The 22,626-nt window shown below is 42.5% G+C and overlaps 1 protein-coding gene across 1 annotated transcript in view; it reads left to right on the forward strand.

Annotated features, from left to right (window-relative positions):
• The window catches only part of EPHA4 (EPH receptor A4), a 104,616-nt gene that overhangs the window by 34,281 nt on the left and 47,709 nt on the right, over positions 1–22,626 (forward strand). The window contains exons 4-5 of the mRNA XM_082252212.1: positions 5,170–5,325; positions 17,723–18,058. Coding sequence (XP_082108338.1) covers positions 5,170–5,325; positions 17,723–18,058 — 492 coding nt within the window. The remainder of the gene's footprint in view (positions 1–5,169; positions 5,326–17,722; positions 18,059–22,626) is intronic.

Genomic DNA, 22,626 nt, shown 5'->3' on the forward strand with positions numbered 1-22,626 from the left:
TCCGGACACGTGGGGGCAACCACCACTGCCCTTGGAGGAGCCTTATCCGTCGCACGCCCAGTCATGGTGGAGGTCGCCATGGGTTTTTCTTCTGTTGTTGTTTTTGTTTATGTGTTATCCCCATGGCCCGGCACCAAGAGTATGGGGACCAAGATTGTCCTCACTTTACTGACCGGTCTACATTGCCTGACTTGTGCTGATCTTGTACATTCCTGTACTTCACTGTATGATTATGACGAGGTCTGTTTACTCAACCTTATTCACGGTGCATACTGTTGCTGTTTAACTAGCTTTTCTTTTTGATGCACTATGTATTGCTTAAAAAGGATGTTCACTTGTTATGTCATACCATTTTACCTCAATAAAATGTTTTAAAAAAAAAAAAATAAATAAATAATATTTTATTTTTGAACTTGGAACCATTCATTTTGTGCTCGAAGTGCATCTTTAAAAGGTGGATGGGTATGCCTGGCTCCCAGTTTTATCGGTACATGGTATTGGAATTGAAGAGGTGTGTGGGGAATCTCAGAAATAGATATCCTGGAAAACTAGTGAGTTTTCACTGTACTAAGGTTTTTTTTTTTCTCTTTCATGAATCCACCAAGCCTCCATTAACGTTCTTCATACCATAGACTCACAACCACCTCACCCTTGCGTTCGTTACACTTTACCCCATTGGTCTCCAAACTGTGGCTTGGGGGCCATTAGCGGCTCTTGCCTTTATCTTGCTTGCTTATCTTGCTCTCGCCTGCCTTTAGCCGTCCCTTGAGGCACTAATCTCCCACTGATACGGGGCACTATTCTGCCAACTGACACCAACAATGGGGCACTATTCCTCCCAATGATACCAATGATGAGGCACAATTTTTCTACCTTATACCTAAATGTAGTGATGTTCTCTCCCACTAATGCCAGGAGAATTTCCACTCCTGCTGGTCACAGTCTGGCCCCCCTAGTCTGGAGGACAATAAACTGGCCCTTTGTTTAGAAAGTTTGGAGAGCCCTGCTTTGTGCCTCTTTTACATGGGGCGGATCTGCTTGGCGGACTACGCTAGCTCAGCAGGGATTGATCTACGCTGAGCAGGCGGGTGACAGGTTCGTCTCTGCTCACTGTGCAGAAATGGACCAGTCAGAGTCCCGCTCTCCTCTATGGGAAGATCGATGAAAATAGACGGCATGTCTGTTTTCATTCGATCCCATCTGATCTGACCCCCTGGGGGGGGATAGTGAACGTATCGCCTTCCATCTGTTTTAGGCGGCTCTTGTCAGATCGCATGACAGATGGGTGTCAGTGGACACATCTTCTCTGACATCCACCTCTCCATAGAGGAGAATGGTTGGCCCTATCAGGTCTGCCTGAAAAATGGACAGGTGGATCTGATCGGTCTGATCATGTGAAAGGGGCCTTAAGAGCCGGTTCACATAACTTTGACTTGTCAGGCGACTTGGTCGCCTGGCAAGCAGCTCCCAATGCTGTGCAATGGAACCGTTCTAATCAGAGCGACTCAAGTCGCTCCGACTTATAAAAAGGTTCCTGCACTATTTTTTGGCGAAGTCGGAGAGACTTGCATTGACTTCTATTATGAGAAGTCATTTGCAAGCCGCGATGAAGTCGCGCTGCACGGGCGACTTCAAAGTTGCCCAAAGTCGGGGCGACTTTGAGTCGGATTAGTGTGAACCAGCTCTAAAATTATATTAAAGTCTTGTGGTTTTTTTTTCTTTTAAATAAAAACATGTTATACTTGTCTGCTCTGGGCAGTGGTTTTGCTCAGAGCAGCCCAGTTCCTCCTCTTCTTGGGTCCCCCATCGGCGCTCCTTGCCCCTCTCTCCTGTCGAGTACCCATACAGCAAGCAGCTTGCTGTGGGGGCACCCGAGCCGCTGCTTTGTTTGTCCATTCAGACATTAAGCCGCTTCCCGGCCCCCCTCCTCTCTTTCCTCATTGACTCACTGACTTTGATTGACATTGGCTTCCACTACTGTGTCTCAGCCAATCAGCAGGGGGAGTCCCAGACAGCTGAGTCTCTCATGCAATATAGCTGGATCAAGATGTTGCTCAGGTAAGTATTAGGGGGGCTGCTGCCCACAGAAGAACCACTTTAAGCCTCATACACATAATGAGAGTATTAGGCAAATGATCGTCTCTTCTGCATGCTAGTCTCATATCGAACATTAAGAGATTAAAATTAATCTTGCAAAAATTCTCGTACGACAGAACACAACTTTGGAAGTGATGTATTGTATTGTATTCTTTCATTTCTGAGCATGCATAGTCTTGCTCTTCCAAATGTATTTATTTATTTATTTTTATTTATTTTATACTCTCGCTACAAAAACTGTACTGATTAAACGAAAATCGTACGAGAAAAATGTTCATGTTTGTTCCTTCGCATAATTTCGGATGAACGGTTGTGGTCGGCTCTAGAAAGCTGTGTACTAATAACCAGATTATCGTATGATCGATTTGAAAGCGTTATTTTCCGTCCGATTTTCAGATTTTTTTGTGTACTAGGCATTAGGGTGAAGATAGTGGCTTATTGGATGAAACCCTTAGATTATCCGATGCAGTCATTTCTACCCTGCAGACTGTTTCATTATTATAGGAGTCTTTTCTCCTTACAATATAAAATTCAGGGAGAAATTTTAATACATAGGTCATACAGAAATATGTAGGCTGCCATTGTTGACCTCTTTGTTATTTGCCTAGCTATCCACTGCCGTTTAATATTTCTCAAGACAAGCATGCAGCATTTGAAGTCTGGAGAATACTCGGAATTCCTTATTTCTATACTTCCGAGTAAATAACTCACAAACTATTGAGGACAAAACATCAGCACGACAGCCAGGCAACCTGCATTTTCAAACGGGGTTTAGCAATGACAGCCTAGATAATTATCTTGTGACAGGTTTCCTATAAGGTTTGTATTGCTGTCTGCATCCCTGCTAGGGAGGTTCACTCTCTGGATTTGTCACCAGGACAGTAATTGAAGGTAATCCTACATTTTGGGTTGGCATAAAAAAAGAATATAGCATACGTCTTCCAATGAGTACACATATCCCAAGTCCCTGCTTCCCATTTGGGATGCATGTGGCAACAAAAAACCCAAAATACAGTGACGGTTATTTTAATCTTTTTCTATCCAAAATGAAAAAATATTTTGGCTTTAGATCTGCTGCCTATCCCACCATTATATCCACCTCTATAACTGCATTCAGTTATCATGCCGACTAAACTGTATTTCATTTCTATACGATTTATGGCCACGTTTTTGTCTACCTATCTGCTGTGCAGACAGAGATGGTGAAGTGCCTTTCTCTAAAATGAAGCCTAGATTTCACGGGGGCCATTTTGTTCCTCCTGAACAGGCAATGCAGCAGCAAATACAGAGCCTGGCTGTGTTCATTCAGCCGTATTTAAAATGTTGTCAAGTCCAAAGGAGAAAAGTGAGGCCTTCTTGCATACAGTCGCTGGCTGTACACAAGCTGTCTTTGTTTATCTGTGACGGTTGAATGACAGGCTCTTTCCAGTGGGTTGGTATTCTGCGTGCAGGGGGATGAGGTTGTGTTTGATGTGGGGATAGGGGCCTGACCCAAGCCTATCTGTCTGCCAAGCTGTGGTTTTCGACTCTTATCAATTTCTCCCATGGGTCCATTTTCAAGAGAGGCTAATCAAACACCTAGCAAGTCATCAAGCACTACGCAATGTACCGTGCATGTTCTGGATGAAGGGACCCTGCTCTTTTACAGGGGGCAACGTAGATAAACAACAGACATTGCTATGCTCACCAGGCGTACTGAGAGAGTTAATTCAAAATTCCAGCAGACTCGTACAAAGGGATACTGGGGCTCCTATGGTATAAGCAGAGGAACATAGGTATGTTGCCCACAAGTACCAGTCAGATTCTGTTTGGAATCTGTATCTTGGGAATGACTCATCCCTTTTATTCTTTTTTTTTTTTTTTTGCTTTTTTATTAATGGCCGTTTTAATTAACCGGCTCACTACTTGTTACCAAGATCTGTTCAATATGTACTTAATGAGGAAAGATTAGAGGAATTTAATTTATTCTCTCTTGGGAAGAGGAAATTAAGGGAGGATATGTATATATACATAAGGGGTCCGTATAGTGAACTTGGTGTTTAGTTAGTGTCCATTCACACTGGTACGACTTGTCAGGCGACTTGGTCAGCCTGACAAGTTGTGCACCATCGCTCCCATAGTGTAGTACAGGACTGGTTCTAATAGGAGCGACACAAGTCGCTCCGACTTCGAAAAAGGGTCCTGTACTACTTCGGGGCGACCTTGAGGCGACTTGCATTGACTTCCATTATGTAAAGTCTGTGCAAGTCGCGCTGCACGCGACTTCACAGGTCGCCCCCTAAGTCGGAGCGACCTAATGTGAACGGAGCCTTATTCACTTCAAGGTCAACACAGAGGACAAAGGGGGCATTCTTTACCTCTAGAGGAAAACAGATTTTGTCTCCAATACTCCGCTTTAATTGAACAAACTGAAGTTAGAAGTTGATTGGCTATCATTCACAGCTGCACCAGATTTTGCACTCTCCAGTTTTAGTAAATCAACCCTAAGGGCTCTTTCACACGGTCCGCCTCCGCAGGCGGATCCGTGTTGCTCAGCGGGGATCGATCCGCGATCCCCGCTGAGCCGGGCGGATGACAGCTCCGTCTCCGCTTGCAGAGCGGAGAGGGAGGTGTCTCAGCACCCGCTGCCCTCTATGGGGGATCGGAGGAGAGCGGACCGCTTGTCTGCTCTCATGAGATCCGCTCCGCTCCGATTACTGAACTGATGGAAAAATAGGGTTTCCATCTGTCCAGATTTCAGCACAGGATCGGATGCGGATGGCAGCGGGTGTCAGCGGAGGTGTCTCCGCTGACACCCGCTGCCCCATAGAGCTGCATGGAGGATCCGATCAGATCCGCCTAAAAAACTGACAGGCGGATCTGATCGGACCGCCCGTGTGAAAGAGCCCTTAAGTGTTTATTGCTTATTGCCATGGCTCTAGATTTAACGTGCAGTGCATGAAGGGTGGGGCCATGTCAAGGTTAGTTTTGTTTTCTGCCTGAAGTGTTCTGATTACTTGATTTTTTAGGTCGTGTTTTTACCTTTTTATACATATTTCTTTAAACTAACCCTTTTAATTATCTCTTCCACAGCCTGCAAAGCCGGATATTACAAGGCCCTCTCATCGGATGCGACGTGTTCCAAGTGTCCTCCACACAGCTTTGCTCTTCGTGAAGGTTCCACTTCCTGCACCTGTGACAGGGGCTATTTTCGAGCCGACAGTGACCCTGCCTCCATGCCTTGCACTCGTAAGTCCCATGCTGGTTTCATCTTTTTTTAGGGAAAAGTGAGAGTGAGGTCCTTCTGTGTGGCATCACAGTTTGTTCTGTCATTTTGGTATTCATCTTCTTTCTACAGGAGAATTTATACTCTCGCTATAAAAATATAACAGATACTTGACAGCAGCTGTGACAAGCAGAGGGGTATTGCTGTAGATATCACCCGTTGTGCTCCGTGGGTTTATGTTGCACTAACCTCAGCACAGCTACATGGTTCCCACAGCCCTGATGACCCCTTAATTTGGGCTCACTATAAGGACAGTCCTTGTCCTATCAGCTGTTTTACAGTCTTGTTGAGCAAATGCCATGGATATATTCATTTTGGAGAATTATTGCTATGAAGGCATTTTGCTGGGTCGGCATTATCAGTGCTTAGCCCAGTGCAGCAGCTGAATTCACTTGCCTGTAAGTCATACCTACTAGTTCAAACTTTGTCTTTCTGGAGTCTGGGAATGCTTGGCTATGGGTTATAATAACAAGAAAACCTTGGTGTCTCTTTTTGAGACTCTAGTTGTGTGTGTTCTCCATCCATAACATGCCTTTATGGTTTTACAGCACAGTAGCTGACTGAAACTGATAAATGGAATTGGTTGTACAGAATAAAGTACTGCAGAGTTTATTGACAATGTGCAAAGAGAATAAAGCAGTGCACAGTTAATTGGCAATGTGCAAAGAGAATAAATGGCGAAAAGTTAATTGATGATGTTCAAAGAGAATAAAACATTGCAACGTTCATTGACGATGTGCAAAGAGAATAAAACAGTGCAAAGAGAATAAAACAGTGCAAAGTTCATTGACAATATGAAAAGAGAATAAAGCAGTGCAAAGTTCATTGACGATATGCAAAGAGAAAAAAGCAGTGAAAACTTCATTGACGATATGCAAAGAGAATAAAACAGTGCAAAGAGAATAAAACAGTGCAAAGTTCATTGACGATGTGCAAAGAGAAAAAATGGTGCAAAGTTCATTGACGATTTGCAAAGAGAAAAAACAGTGCAAAGTTCATTGACGATGTGCATAGAGAATAAATAGTGCAAAGTTCATTGACGATGTGCATAGAGAATAAATAGTGCAAAGTTCATTGACAATGTGCAAAGAGCAGGAACTCGATGTAGCCAATCAGATCTTAGTTACTGTAATTGGTTACTTTAAAATATGAAATCTGCTTGTTAAGTTGTTACTTTGCACATTGTCATTGCACTTTGCACTGCATTACTGAAGAAGCCTGTGTGTCTAATGGGGCACTTAAGTATTGATTGGAGTTAGTGACTGCTGATGTGGAACGGATTCTTTTTGCCAAAGCTGTAGAGTCATTTTCTCAGGAGTGCTTATGCTTAATCACGCAGTACCTTTCCATATAATGACAACAGAGAACAGCCAAGACATGTTCATCAATGGGCAAAATATAGGTCACTTTCAGGTGGATTTACTAAAACTGGAGAGTGCAAAATCTGGTGCAGCTCTGCATAGAAACCAATCAGCTTCCAGGTTTTATGGCAAAGCTTAATTGAACAAGCTAGAGTTTGAAGCTGATTGGCTACCATACACAGCTGCACCGGACTTTGCACTCTCCAGTTGTAATAAATCAACCTCTGTATGGCTACCATTGAAATGGCTATTGTTTATGTCATTGATATCACATTTTTATTAATTTCATTCATTGTAGTAATTTCCATAGCCTAAGTAGCCTCATTCATACCAGGGGACCAGAATGATACTGAGGAGTTTGTATTGAATCTGAGGAGATCTTGATTGGAGTGATCAATAAAATATGAATTATTTTCCTAGCATTCTAAATGTTGTGTCTGTTAGTCCTATGAAAGCGTTTTGCTAGCAGTCTGCCATGGTTTCTTTATTCTGTATTGTGTTCTTGGTCAGTAAATCCATCAGCTTCAGGCTCCAGCCATTGATGGAGTCTTTCCTGTCATATTTTTTTTTCCTTTTGAATAATAAGATTTGAAGTTCGGGCTGTTGCTTCTTCAAGAAATGATATTGTTTTTAAATGGCCATTGCACCCTATTAATCTCGGTGGCTTCCTCTAATGCATCTTGACAGTTATCCGAGTAATGAACTCTAATGAAATGACTGGTGGAACTTGCCTGTGAATTCCGCTGCCGCCGCCGGGAGCCAGCTTGTTGAAATGTAAGGGCAGATTGAGAAACCCGGGCAACCTTCACTCGATCCCAAGGTCAAGAACGAAAGCGAGCGTGCCGTGCTGGCTTCTGTGCGGTGAGCGTCTCTCAGTGGGATTCATTCGTGCAGACGATATTTCTTCACTGCTGGAAGTATCTGCAGTGCAGGAATCTGCATCCCCCCCGGCAGGGGAAGAGTTAAGGCGGCATTACCCTAAACTCACATCTTTTGCCATTTCTTTCGCTTTTTAACCTTCATCTGAATTTTCTCTTTTCACTGTCTCAGAAGCACGTACAGAACAGCACAAAAGCAATTATCAGGGAATCTGCAATGGCTGGTCTTTTCTCCAGGGGTGCCTGCATCACTGATTCCGAGAGGGCTGCAGCAAAAATCCTAGGCGAGGAATCCGAGGATGGTGGTTAGCGGTGAAACAAAGCTTAGTGCTTCTGCTTGTAGTGTGGATTGGGCAGGAGAGCGGAACTGGCCGTGAAGTTTTATGTGTGCGCAAGATGATGTATTTTATGTACCGGCGTTATGACACAAAGGGGAACCTTTAAAAGAGCTGAGGAATAACTTGCATCCTACAATAAGAGAGAAGGTTTCTTTTTTTTTTCAAAAGGGGAAATAGTTATTTTTCATATAGCTAAATTCAACAAATTTACTGTGTTTTACCATAAAACACATTTCTCATAAGCGGTTGATGCACCTAAATATTAACAGCTGGCTCCTTCTTCTCCTTCTCGTTATTCTCCGTAGCACCACCTTCTCATTTAAGGCACCTGCAGGCTATTGGATTTGTCTGGCATCCCATTTCTTTTCAATAAAGTGTGAAAAAGCTTCTTATTTGCAGTGTTTTGGTATAATTTAGGTATATAAGGCATAGGGATGTGTGTGTATATATAAATATATATATGTATATATGTATTTGTGTGTATATATATATATTATAGGGATAGACCGATTATCGGCAAAGGCATATAAACATATATCGAGGGCCAATATGTACTTTCCCCGATATATTGGAATCGGCCCCTGAGGTTACCGATATTGCCAATATTTCGGAAAGTGCATGTACCGTAGTGATGCCTGCAGCTAGAGGCATCACTCCGGTACTGGCGTTCCTAGTCCTATCGGGAGACCTGGGCAACCAGCCTGCACGGCAGCAGGAGACCCGATCAAACCGCATTCGGCTCTGATCAGGTCTCCATGCAAAAACCCGGAAGTGATATCATGACATCACTTCCGGGTACTGGGCACCAGGTTAAAAAAAAATGACAGCATTCAAAACAGCCAAACTTGGCATTTTGAATGCTTTTAAGTGCAGAGGAGAGGTTTGGGGTCTTTTTGACCCCCAGATCCCTACACAACAGTACCTGTCAAGTAAAAAAAAAATAAAACATTGTTTAAATGTACGAAAATATCGGTCCATATCGGCCGATACCGAAAATATCGGTATCGGCAATGAAAAAACGATATTAGTTGATCACTAATATATTATATATATATATCTATATATATATATATATATACACATACACACTATATGTATGTATCTCAATTAAAGTGCTAATTGTTCCAAAAGCAAACATTTTACCAATTCTTAGATGTGTTGGCTGTATTAGTTTTTCTTTTTTTGGCTTTTTTTTTTTCCACCTGGGGATCCTGCCAGTTTGCTGTTTTTTAACAGAACAAGCTGTCCTGCAGATGTAGTAGTTAGATTGTTGAGACTATTTACCACTGACAGGGGTGTTTACAGTGATCATCTTTAATTTATGCCAAAAATGTTTCACAATAGAAAAAAAAAACCTGTGGTTGTAACTGCCTATAAAGTGTTAGGGTTGGTTCACACCAGATGCAGTCCAGTGCGTTTTTTAATTCTGCTTCAAAAACGCATGGATAGTGTTTAACATGGATTCCAGTGGCCCCAAATTCACACCAGAGCTGTGCGTTCCAGTGCAGCCAATAAAAGTAGAACAAGTTGCATTTTTTCTGTATGCTGAACGCAGCAAAGCACATCAAAAAAGCACAATTGAGACAAAGAAAAAGAGAGGGGGGGGGAATCAAAAATGCACATAAATTATTCAAAAACCCTTAATAAACATGCATGCAGAAATGCATCCGAAATGCAGAAATTGTGGTGTGAACTGGCGTGAATAGGGGCCTGGCTTCAATGTTAGTGTATCTAAATCTGCTATTATATCTAATACGCCCCTCCCCCCAGACTGACATTGATGCTGTCCAAGGGTGTCTCTGTTGCTCCTTCGTCCCGATTGTAGGCAATCTAATATAGGGGGTGTGTTACTGGCCAGATCACCAGATGAAATCAGAAAAAAAAAGAAAACAAATGCAGCCATCACATCTAATATTTGCTAAGCTGTAATATATTACGTTTTTGGTTTTGGAAATAAGATTCAGTGTTAAGTATTTAATTCAATTTAGGGAACATATTCCTTCAACATAAGAAAAATAACTTGTAATAAGAATCACTATATAATGTAGAATAGCATTTCTGTAACCGCTTGCTGTCTGTCCCTTTTAACCATATAAAAGGGGGTTATTGAACCCCCTTTTCTTTCCATTCCCAAAATATTCCTTACTGGAAACATTTTTTTGTATCTTCTGCTGGGCATTGTTCATATAATCAGGTAGTATATAATTAAAGACAAAAGCGAGAGGGATTTGTGCATTTCTCGGATCATCTACAGTAGGGGCCTTTCTGTCATCACCTTGAGTACATCTCACCAGCACTTGAACGGATGGACACAATTAATTAGCTTGGCAGTAGGCTGCTGGCACATCTGTCTGAGGTTCCCAGAGTTCTCAAGGCATAAGCAACACTTGGTAATTTAAGTCGAAAGAACCAGCTGCTTCTTTGTGAGCTATTCTGACCCAGAGAGTTTATGGTGTCATTGGTTTAATAGGAATCCCCTTTGTAAAAAGTTTAGCCTTCCACAATTGTATTAGGAATTGCACTTCAGGACCCTGAGAGCCTCTGGAGAATGGTGGATTAATTGCAGGTTGTAATGCCTTGAACTGCATACCAGCGCTCCATAAATTCTTTGTATGGGATGTCTGCAATCTTCACAAACACTCATTATCTTCTATTCATGATGAACTCTCCATTGGGGGATCTTCTCGTTATTTATGCTTCTTAGGTGTGAGCTTTGAGAAAATATTTAGACTTTTTTTTTTTTACTGCAAAGAATGGTGTGTTGAGTGCAGCAGCCCAAAGCAGCAACCAATGAGAAATCATCTTTTTGATAAAATTCCATAAACTGAAACTTAATTGCCATGAGTTTCTTTATTTTGAATGTCATCATTTGTGCTTTGCCGTAAGGCTCCGTTCACATATAGGGGAATTGCCGCGATTCTGCCTGCGATTACGAACCATTGCAAGTCGCGAGACGCCCGAGCTATTACCGTAACTTGCAATGGCACCTCAAAGGCGGCATGATTTTGCCACGATTGTACTTCTTTTGGGCATCCTGCAATTCTGTTTGCACGATTTTACTGCATCATCCGAAACGCCTATATGTGAACGGAGCCTAAGGGACTTTGTTTAACTACCGAAGGATGTTGCACACTCTGATGACAAGTTTGGCTACCAATAACAAGCAGGTTTGTTCCTACTTGACTTGCGTGATCCTTTGCCATTTGATTTAGAAAAGATAGATTTTAGCTATGATTGTTCTGAGAGTTCTGTGTATCATTGTGCCAAATTGTAAGAAATTCACCAGCATTCTAGAAGATGTTTTCTGATTGACTAATCAAATTTACACATTCAGATACTTCAGCCTTTTATTTATTTATTACATGTACTTCTATAGCACTGTCACTTTATGCAGCGCTTTACATATATATTGTACATTCGCATCAGTGTCTGCCCTCAAGGAGCTTACAATCTAAGGTCTCTAACTCACATCCATATATACTAGGGCCAAATTAGACAGGAGCCAATTAACCTGCCAGCATGTCTTTGGAGTGTGGGAGGAAACCGGAGTACCTGGAGGAAACCCACACAGGCACAGGGAGAACATGCAAACTCCAGGCAGGTAGTGCCATGGTTGGGAATCGAACTGACGACCCCAGTGCTGATGTCCATTCTTTATCCTTATATGCCAAGTTTACGTTAAAATGCAGCAACATTTGTTTTTATTGGTCCACAAATTTTTTTTATGAGTTTTGCCTTCTTGGCTGTTATCTCAATTTTTTTTTTTTAATGAGATATAGGTTTGGTAAATTATATTAAAGTGGTATTTGTGCCGGTTCACACTAGTACGACTTGTCAGGCGACTTGGTCAGCCTGACAAGTCGTGCACCATCGCGGTCCATAGTGTAGTACAGGACCCGTTCTAATAGGAGCGACACAAGTCACTCCGACTTAGAAAATGGGTCCTGTACTACTTCGGGGCGACCTGGAGGCGACTTGAATAGACATTCATTTTATGAAGTCCATGCAAGTCGTGCCGAAGTCACGGTGCACGCGACTTCACAGGTCGCCCCCCGAAGTCGGATCGCCTCAGTGTGAACCGGCTCTCAAAGCTTTGTTTAAAAAAGAAAAAAATAACAATCATGTTATACTTAACTGCTCTGTGCAGTAGTTTTGCACAGAGCAACTCTGATCCTCTTCTTTTCTGGTCCCCTGCCAGTGCTCCTGACTCCTTCCCCTTGAGCTTCCCCCAGAGAAAGCATGCTCGCTCCAGAGTCTCTGTTCTATGCATCCATAAGACACATAAAGCCGCAGCTCAGCAACCCCCGACTCATTTGCTCACTGGCACCAGTCTCAGCCAATGGGGAGGGAGAACCCCCATACAGCCAATGCTATCGTGAACATCACTGGATCAGAGGGTGCTCAGGTAAGGATGCGGGAGGGCTCTGGCCCTGCACACAGAAGGATTTTTACCTTCATGCATAAAGGTAAAAAAACATTTAGCCTTTAGAACCACTTTAATTCACAATGGCATGCCAGAGAGGTCTCCTTGTAAATCCATGTTGAAAATCATAAGTGGTTGATTAGGTACATTTTACCTTGCTTAACTCTTTAGTAGTCTTTCTCAAAGGCATAAACATTAAACTTTTATCGGGTTTGGCCACCCAGCTTCCAGATAGTAAATAAATGTAAGGCAGGAGCATAAAAACAATGATTTAAAAGGCACTGAAGCTTGACCTCATAGTTGTTTTAGACAAGCAGAGCTGCAGGTTGCACGTGGGTGTCTAATGGTTGTGGAAGAGCCTGCCAGGCCCCATAGTCTTCCATTTAGGGTCATTCCTCCCTTCCTATACTTGGGACACGCCAGCTGAAGTTATTATCTGAAGAGGGAGAGTGGGGATCTTGTTTTTACAACTGTCACACGCTGCTACTTTATTTGTCAATCGGCAGCTACTTTCCTGCCTTTCTTGGCATACTTGGAAACGAAGACAGAAACCCGTCTCGGCACTGCTTAATGCTGGCTGATGAATCCTTCTCAGTCACCCATGTCCAAATGTTAATTTACCAGCTTGTAAATCTTACTGGATAATTTCAAGTGTTTTATCCACACCCCAGGTTGCCCAAGCCTCCGCAATAGCATGTGATTATTGACCGTATGTAGGCAAGGAAGACACTCAAGCTTTTTTAATTATACATTGAGCAGTGATGTTATGCAAACTGTCACAGCTTTCATCAGCTGATAATAGACCAGTTTAAAGAGCAGGCAGATCAACTAAGGTGTTTGCTGATTGGTTGTTGTGGGTTACTGCATCCTTTACTTTGCTTATTGCGTTACCGAATGAGTCTGATTTATTTAGGTACATTATCTATCTATATCAGTATTTCTCGACCTTTTTTCAGTTGGGCACCCTTTAAAATTCTGCACGATCTCGAGGCAACCCATTCTAAACTGTAAAAAAATCTAAACTAATAGTTTTACATATAGCAGCAACATCCATACACATGGGCCATCCAACTTTAGAAGTGATTTATTGCTCCACAGTTGCAAACTGGTACTGAATAGTATTCCAGCTTTTCTTCTACTTGCCAATGTGACCCCAGTGTTGATGGAGAGGGGAAAAGTAAATAAGGATGCTGTGCAATCACCCATGGTTCTCCTCAACCAGTGATCTCATTGGTTTTCAGGGTGCCAGTGTTTTGACCTGCACAGTGCCCAAGATTGTCAGGATGCCAGTGGCTTGACCCACAGGGTCCCCAGGCTTGTAATGCTGCAAAGTAAAAACCTGTGGCAATTTTAGGCATTTTGTCAAGGCAACCCTGAAGAACCCAGGAGGCACACCAGGCACCCTGGTTGACAAAGGCTGGTCTATACAACCATATTCGAAATAACTGTTTCGATATTTTTGTTAAAGATGGACTCCAGGGAAAAAAAAGACTCACTCTTTCAATGGGTCCCCCTACCTGTTACAAGGGTTAAAGTGGTTGTAAACCTTAGGCATGAAACATGAACGTAATATATCCCTCTATAGTGTGTGCTTGTCTCAATTAAGAGACCTCTTCATTCCTCTGCTATCAAAATGAGTCACTTTTGACAAGTTTTCCCAACACCAAGAAAAAAAGGTGACAGGAGAGGGGGATCCAGCAGATTGACAGCCTCAGCTCTGTTCCTTTTTGCTGTGTGAAGGGGGTGTCCCTTCCCTCCAATCAGCTCTCCTCACTGATCTCTCTAACATCAACTCTCTGCCCCTTTTTTCTGACCGCCCAGACAAGCTTTATAAATTCTTAACTTTGAGCAAATGTAAAGAAGAGAGGGCTTATACCCCCAAACAGGTATAACTTATGTACGATTATTGTTTAATCTGTGTATCACCTGAGGCCATTTTTTTACTGGTTTTTGTAAGGGTTTTTGTAAGGGTTTACAACCACTTTAAAAGTATGGGGGTTTGGTTTTTTTCTGAATCATACTTCCCTAGATGGATGCAGCATGGGTCTGACACCGGCATGCAGGATCGGTCGAACACTGAGAACTGAGCAATCAAACACAGTGGAGCGCTTGGTTCACAAGGCTTCCTGAGCAGTCACTAGCTTTTTGCTCTGCATCCTTGCGCTCACTGGAGCGCTGGGCTTTGTAGGGGGTGGAAGTGGCAGCCTCAGGCTCTCAGTGGCTTGCTGACAGGCTTCGCTGAGAGGCTGTCCAGTCATGTGGGTGGATCCTGAGTTTATTGTCGCAATCTTGCCCGAGCCTGGACCAACACTGTGACGTCAGCCAATGGTGGGTTTCAGCCCGCTGTCTGCTGAAAACAGGTCACAGGAGTGCAGAACAAACTACACTCCTGTGATCCACAGGAGAAGTACAGCCAGACAAGCTTTGGATGTACTTCTCCTTTAAGTTCTTGTTTTGCCTACAGAATGATGAATATGGGGACATACTTACCTTATTTCTAACAACCACATTCTTCCTCCTCCTCATGGGACTGGTCCTATGGTCCTCCGGTCACAGCTCTCTGAAGTTATCCAATACAATGCAGGACCAGCAGTCCTATGATGTACAGGAGGATGCCAAGGATTCCCAGAATGTTCGACATGTTAGGACAACACTGGTTCCCAAAGGAGAGAGCTGTAGGGTAAGTATATCATTCTATTAATTATCTCCAAGGCAAAAAAAGCAGTTACACCTTGCAGTGGGGAAGGTGACCCTCTGAAAGCTTAAATTATTTTCCCCTGGAGTTCAACTAAAAGAGAAGTACAACCAAAGCTTGTTTGGCTGTACTTCTCCTGTGGATCCCAGGAATGCAGTTATTTCTGCACTCCTGTGACCTGTTTTCAGCTGATGTCACAGAGCCGGTCCAGACTAGGGAAAGATCGCGACCATGTGGTCAGGATCCACCCAGGAGCCTGGACCGGCAAGCCACTGAGAGCCTAAACCAGCTGCTTCAGCCCCCTCCACAGCCCAACGGGAGTAAGAGTAAGAGTGAAAAACACAAATTTCTCTCTTAAGCATCCTTTTTTATTTTTTATAGCTTTTTGTCTTAAATTTCATCGGTTATCATCATCAAGCTAATTGAACATTACAGAAGGAAGAACATCAAAATAATATTATCATTTCATATATGACATGACACAAATCAACATACCAAAAAAAATCTAAATTGTGAGCGCTCTTCCCAAATAACTTACAAGTATCAGTTTTCAGTAAAAAAAAAAATGATTGGCTTTAAAAAAAACGAGTTTTAGAACTTGGCCTTTCATTATTTTACACCTTAACCACAACAAATGAATGAATCTTTAGATCTTGAAATGCTTTTTTCTCTCATTATGAAATAGAGATTATTAATTTTGCCCAGGGAGTGTCCTCGTTGCCAAACCAACACTTGTCAACACCTCTCCAATCAAAAAAAAAAAAATGCATGAAAATAATAATAATAATAATATGAAAACCCCCTAGCTTAGCTTCTTCTTGTCTGTGTCTCCTCTTGCAACTTATCTGAGCCTTCGACACACACACACACCCTCTCCAGTCTAAACTCGCCCAGCCGGGAAAACCGAAAACTATAATTTAATGGGCTGCGTCAGAGTCTTCTTAAGAAAATTGCCTAGCTTAATGAAAACAAAATGTGAGCTTAGAATTGACAGTAAACAAAACAAAGATGCACGCACAATGGGACCTGTGGATGGATCTGGGGTTGGAGTAGGCAAAACCCCAAAGATGCTTCTATTCTCATTGAAAGAACGCTAAGCATTCGAGGTCCTAGTGTGATTAGTATGTGAAAAGGAAGCTGAGCAGGCGGAGAATCGGAGATCCTGAAATCAGTTTTAATTAACCAGAAGCATCGGTTTGGATGGTCTCTTCCATTAAATAGATGACTTCAGATTCATTTGTTACTGAGGCACAAAAAAGTGAGGGTTATTATGAGGAGCAAATCCACCTAGATCAATGGCTACTGTTAGATAAGCGTGTATTCTTAGCAAATTATTGCCTGTTCCACTTATCTGAATATAGAATAATAAAACATATAAAGAGAATTCTGGGAGAATACTTTTATTTAAAATGTTCATTGGGTGAATTCCAAACACCATATTAATAAAATAAATATTAATTTCATAAATGATGTGAATGTGTGCAGCTGAAATTTAATCTGGCGTTCTGTGATTTCCGTTTAGAGAGCCTTGGGTTTGACTTTGCTTGTAGAACATTCAGAAGTGAAACAGATATCTGCCCTGCACAGTTGGGCTTAAACCAACCTGTCAAGCTTGGCACCTTTATTTCCTATCATCCTTGCTGATAACGTCAAGATTTTTATCAGCGTATGCCTGCCCCCCTCCTTCATGTTGTGTTCAACTGTCACCCGCTACTCTCCGTATACCATCTCCATTCATGTTGGTGGAGAAGGTGGGGGCCTTCCTCTGACCCATCTCCCTCTTCAGACCTGCCAGCATCTGCGTGCCTAGTTTTCCGCTTGGCTGCTCATGTGTTCAGAAGCTGCCTGGGCCTCGTCCCACATACCAATTACTGACTTTTTGCTTTCTGAAGATCTTGATTCAATGTGGCATATTTTCCCACGTGAAAGTGGACATAGCCTTTTGGAAAGGTGCCCTCACAAGCTATGTGTTGACGAGAATGGAAAGCAGTGCAGTGGTGAAGGAAGCCACACGTTCTTGAGATTTAAAGGCCAAGTCCACCCAATAGTGTTATTTCAGTTTTTGGTGGACAATGGTGGGTTGTATTATGCATTGGCATCTTTTTTTTTTTCTCCTATCGACTTCAGCATCAAAGAGCTAGACCTTCTTGTCAATAGTCTTGACCAGAAATAGTCAGGTTGGTGATTTATTCTGACTGCATAAACTAAAATATTAAGGTTCAGTGGACCTAGGATAGCAGTAGACCTTAGAGACCATGAGGCACACATACAGATTTTAATTGCATATGCATAACTGTGTAAACATGCATGCTTGTCAAGCGTGCATGTTCATACTTACGGAACAGAGAGCCTTGACCATTCATTTTCAGTGCTGAAAATATTTATTGTGCCATCTAATGGTATTTATAGACATGGTGATCACTGCAAAGTCTACCCATAATCCTATGGATTATTCTGTGTCTAGCTTGGGAAGTATCAGCACAATACATTGGAAGCCATGAGGCCAGTGACCAAAATGTGCGAGGTTTCTAAATTTATGCTTTTGTAGGTGGAGCTTACTGTTTCTTTTTTGTTTTACCTATCTTCTGTAAAAAAAAAAAAAAGATATATACTGTATTATAATAATGCTGTTTATTTTACATTACATATTCATTTGTGTTAACAGGTCCACCATCAGCTCCTCAAAACCTAATTTCCAATGTGAATGAAACCTCTGTAAATTTGGAGTGGACTGCTCCTCAGAACAATGGTGGAAGGACAGATGTTTCTTACAATGTGGTCTGTAAAAGATGTGGTGCTGATCTAACTCGCTGCCGGCCATGTGGCTCTGGAGTTCATTACACACCCCAGCAGAATGGTCTGAAGACAACCAAAGTGTCCATCACCGACCTGCAAGCTCATACCAACTACACCTTCGAGATCTGGTCAGTGAATGGAGTATCCAAACAGAACCCTAGTCAAGATCAGTCTGTGTCAGTGACTGTGACAACCAACCAAGCTGGTAAGTGTTCTTTGCGTTTTTTATGCATGAATGTTATTTTATGCATACAGAATATAGTGATATGAATATGTGCAGCTATTTTCATAATTCTTTTAACATATTACAAATTTTCCTGGAGATTTTTTCTTGCTAGAAAGCCTTATGAATTCAGAGCCCACCATCTTCTGACTAGTACATAAAAATAATCATGATGTCACTCCATCATTACTGAGTCAATTGTATTCATCACACAGGCGGTGCATATCTGGTAACGGTGTACCCGCAGATAAGTGTCATCTGAAGAAGCCGAAATATCTAGCAGCCCACTGCTTGGACCGTGTGAAAATCTCCCGATGCTTATTATTTTAATAGGCAAGGAGAGAATTCTGATTTAAATATGCAAATGTCGCTGCTCATCGTTTTGTTTATTATCCGCGGGTAGTGTCTTCGCCCTCCAGGACAGTCCGTACTCGCAGTGTTCAGATTGTGACAGACGTTCAAAGTCTGAATGGTGCCACACTCTGACAGGCACTCCATGGGGAAGAGCTGGCACAGGGAGAATCTGAAGATCCCTCAGCCAAGCCTCAGATACACATTCATATAACAATATGAGAAGTCTGCTATAAAACAACCATGACACACATTTTAAAAGCTAGAGACCTGTTCTTTTTACCTCTCTTCATTTCTAGACAGTATGAAACCAAGAAAGACAAAGGCACTATGGGCTTCGAATCAGAATTTTTTTTCCCTGCAAATTGATAAGTAAAAGTTGCTTATTAAAAAGATGTAATTTGGAAATTCCCTATTCACAGCGCAAAATATTTATTTATTTCCACCCTAAAATAGCTGAAGGAAAAGATCCTTTAGGAACAGAGGGGTAGTTATTAGGTAGATTTTTTCAATGTTGTGCAAATCCAGTTGTCTTTCGATTTGCAAAAATATACAATGGTTTTGTGGGCATTTGAAACTTCTGTGCCTGAAGTCCTGGTCAGCCAACTGTACTTGCAGCAGAACTTTCCCTAAAACTGAAACACGTCAAAGAAGTGGGCTGTGCTTTACATTTATGATCCATATAATTTATGTACATTATATTTAGTTTAGGGGATCATTTGATAGGTATGCTTCACTAACACCTTTCCTATGAAATAATAGAATGATATGCTTTAATGATATGAGACTTGATCTTCTACAGCAAGGGTCTCCTAACAAAGGGCCAGTTTACTCTTCTTCAGACTTTAGGGGGGTCTGATTGAGTCAAGTGAGGGAATAAAAATGTCCCTGGCCCAGCATTAGTGATAATATACATGGCCTCAGGGTTGATGATCAGTAGGATTAGAAATAGTGCCCCATCATTGGTGTCAGTGGGAGAAATGGTGCCCCATATTTATTGTGAGCGGCAGAAATTATGCCCCACTGTTAGTGTTGGTGGGAGGAATAGTGCCCCAAGGGCCAGATAAAGGCTAGCAAAGGGCCCCTTATGGCCCTCAGGCCACAGTTTGGACACCTCTGAAGATAGCCAGCATTCTAAGGTAGAACGGTTCCTTCCAGCCCTCTCTGCTGTACACATTCCAGGGGTGAAAAACTGGCAGGCAGATTACCTCAGTCGGCAGGCGTTTGTCCAAGGGGAGTGGTCTCTTCTTCTGGAGGTGTTTTCATCAGTTGTGTCTCCAGTGGGGCATCCCCATGGTGGATCTGTTGACTTCCCGGTTTACCAGAAAGGTGCAGAAATTTGTGGCTCGGTCACGGGATCCTCTGGTAGATGCCACAGATCCACTGGTGGCCCCATGGGGTCAGTATCGTCTGATTTACGTCTTCCTTCCTTCCTCTCAAGCTTCTGCCAAGACTTCTATGCAGGATCAAGGCAGAAGGGATTCCGTTCATCTTAGTGGCCCAGACTAGCCTCGCCGGACTTGGTATGGCAATCACATGTGGCTGGTCGCCGACATTCCTTGGAAGCTTCCTCTCAGGGAGGATCTTCTGTCCCAAGGACCAATCTTCTATCCTGCTTTACAGTCGTGAGTCAGTGTTTCCCACGTTGTTAAAAGCTAGGAAACCTACTTCTAGGAAGATCTACGGTCGTACGTGAAAGACGTACATTGCATGGTTTGAGCCTCTTGGGGTTCATTCTCGCTCTTGTTCGGTGACTCGGATCTTGACCTTCCTTCAATGGGGGGGGGGGGGGGGGGGGGTGGGCTGAGCAGAAACTGGCCTTGAGTACTATCAATGGTCAGGTGTCGGCCTTAGCGGTCTTATTTCAACGGCCATTGGCCACATACTCCCTGGTGCATGCTTTTCTTCAGGGAGTTAGGCACTTGACACCCCCAGTGTGGTCTCTGTTGCCGCCTTGGGACCTCGATTTGGTGCTCTCAGTCCTCCAGAAGCCTCTTTTTGAGACTCTTCGGGACATTCCCCTGCTTACGCTGTCCCAGAAGGTGGCCTTTTTGGTGGCTTACACCTCTGTGCGCAGAGTGTCAGAATTGGCAGCATTATCCTGTCGTTCACCTTTACTGGTGGTTCACAGTGATTTAGGTGGTTCTTCGCCCCTGTTCATCGTCCTTCCTTCCTCAGTTTGTCTCTGGTTTTTATTTGCATGAAGACATTGTGTTGCTTTCCCTGTGTCCCAGGCCAACACATCCAAGGGAAATTGCTTTGCATGCCTTGGATGTGGACTAGGCAATTAGGGTGTATCTGGAGTCACTTAGGAAGTCAGACTCACTATTTGTACTCATGGATGGGCCTCTGAAAGGGTTTTTTCCTCTTCAACCATTTCCAGATGGATCAGACAGACAGTGGTTCAGGTCTTATCTATCCAGGGTAAAGTTCCTCCTTTCCCTGTGAAGGCGCATTCTACTCTGGCGCTCAGTGCTTCCTGGGCTTTCCATCATCAGGCGTCAGTGACGCAGGTTTGCAAGGCGGCCTTGTGGTCGTTGGTGCACAGTTCTATAAAGTGGATGTGTTGGCATCTGCGGATGCTTCCTTTGGCCACAAGGTTTTTGCAGGCTGCTGTTTAGAGGATCCAGTCCTATTTGAGGGTGTATTGTTTTTTTTTTCAGGTGAGCTTCAGTTGTTTAAGTTGAGCTCCTGTATACCTGGTTGGCTATAGTTAGCCTTGGCAATTTGCTTTTCGCTGTTCCCACCCCTCATGTTTAACACTGCTTTGGGACGTCCCAATGGTTAGGATGATCAGAAGCTGTGTCCTTCAATGAACGAAAGAGAAAATGGGATTTTTGACTTACCGTAAAATCTATTTTTCTGATGTACTTTGGCGGACACAGCACCCAACCCTCTGTGGAGTTGTAATTCTTCTGACACTGCTTGTAACAAAACTGAGTACCTATAGCAGAGAGAGGGAGTATACCCCCTGGAAATGCCCATAGGTGTAGCCAGACTTTTTTTCTGCCTAGTGTTTTACTCCTGTAGGGGGCAGTATAACCCAATGGTTAACAAGCTCAGGAGCTGTGTCCGTCAATGAACATAAGAGAAATGGATTTTACGGTGTCAAAAATCCAATTTTTTTTTTTGGAATATCTTTATATTATGAAAGTAAAAGAGGACTAAATCAAAATGAAACTAGTGAGATATTTGACACAGTTTTTGATAAACTAAAACATCAATATCTGGTTCGATGGATGTAGTAGAAATTCTAAATGAATACTCAAGGTACTCATCCTTTACTCATCTTGAAAATAGTTGCTCACAAATATAGATTTTTCCAAAAACTGATGACATGAATAAGACGTGATTGTGAAGAGTGGGAGATTTTTCATTGGGAAGATAAAAGTAATAAAAGTCCAGTAAGGAGATACTGTCAAATTCTTCTTCGGCTGCATGTATTCACTAAGTGTAAACGCTTTTTTACAAAAATAATCCCCATAAAAAAGTCAACATTTTTCGATGAGTTTACAATTTTGTGCGAATTCATAGACATCTTGGGCCACAGGTTGGACAACCCTGATATACGACTTACCAACAGTTACATAAATGTGTTGCAAGTTGTGCCATTTTTTGCACTGATGGGAGACTGATATCCATTGAATGTTTACAATGGTTTTTCTGAATCCCAAGGACTGTTTATAGGACCTGTAAGCATTTGACAGGAGGCTACTATCACAAGTTAAGAATATTTATTTCAATAATATACAAAGTGATGATAATATCTATTTCCTAAAAAGCTGAGACGTGTTTGGACTGGGCCGGACAGATCGTATTGAGAATTCATCATTGGTGAGATGGAAGAAAGAACACCATATAAGAGCTAGGAAGAAAGACTCTCTGTTGGTCCTCTTGTTCTCTTCACTTTCTGTGGGGGAGGCCTCTCTGCTCTACTGAACGCTTTTAGTTTTTTTTTTTTTTTTTTTTTAGGACTCAACAGTACTGGCTGTGCCAACAGACATAAACAAAACACGTTTGGGATCAGTTACCAAAAACGAGTCACCTCTTGTTCCTTCTCTCCATCACATCACAGCTTGCTGGACACAGGATACACCAATTAGCACAGAAAGTGTGTAAATAAATTGAACAAGTCTTTACCCTAAGAGAGGCGACAGATAGTTTTAAACAGCTGTTGGCCGTTCAAAGTCAGCCCAGAT

The sequence above is a fragment of the Pelophylax lessonae genome, assembly GCF_965119305.1.
Source record: "Pelophylax lessonae genome assembly, chromosome: 3".
NCBI lineage: Eukaryota > Metazoa > Chordata > Amphibia > Anura > Ranidae > Pelophylax > Pelophylax lessonae.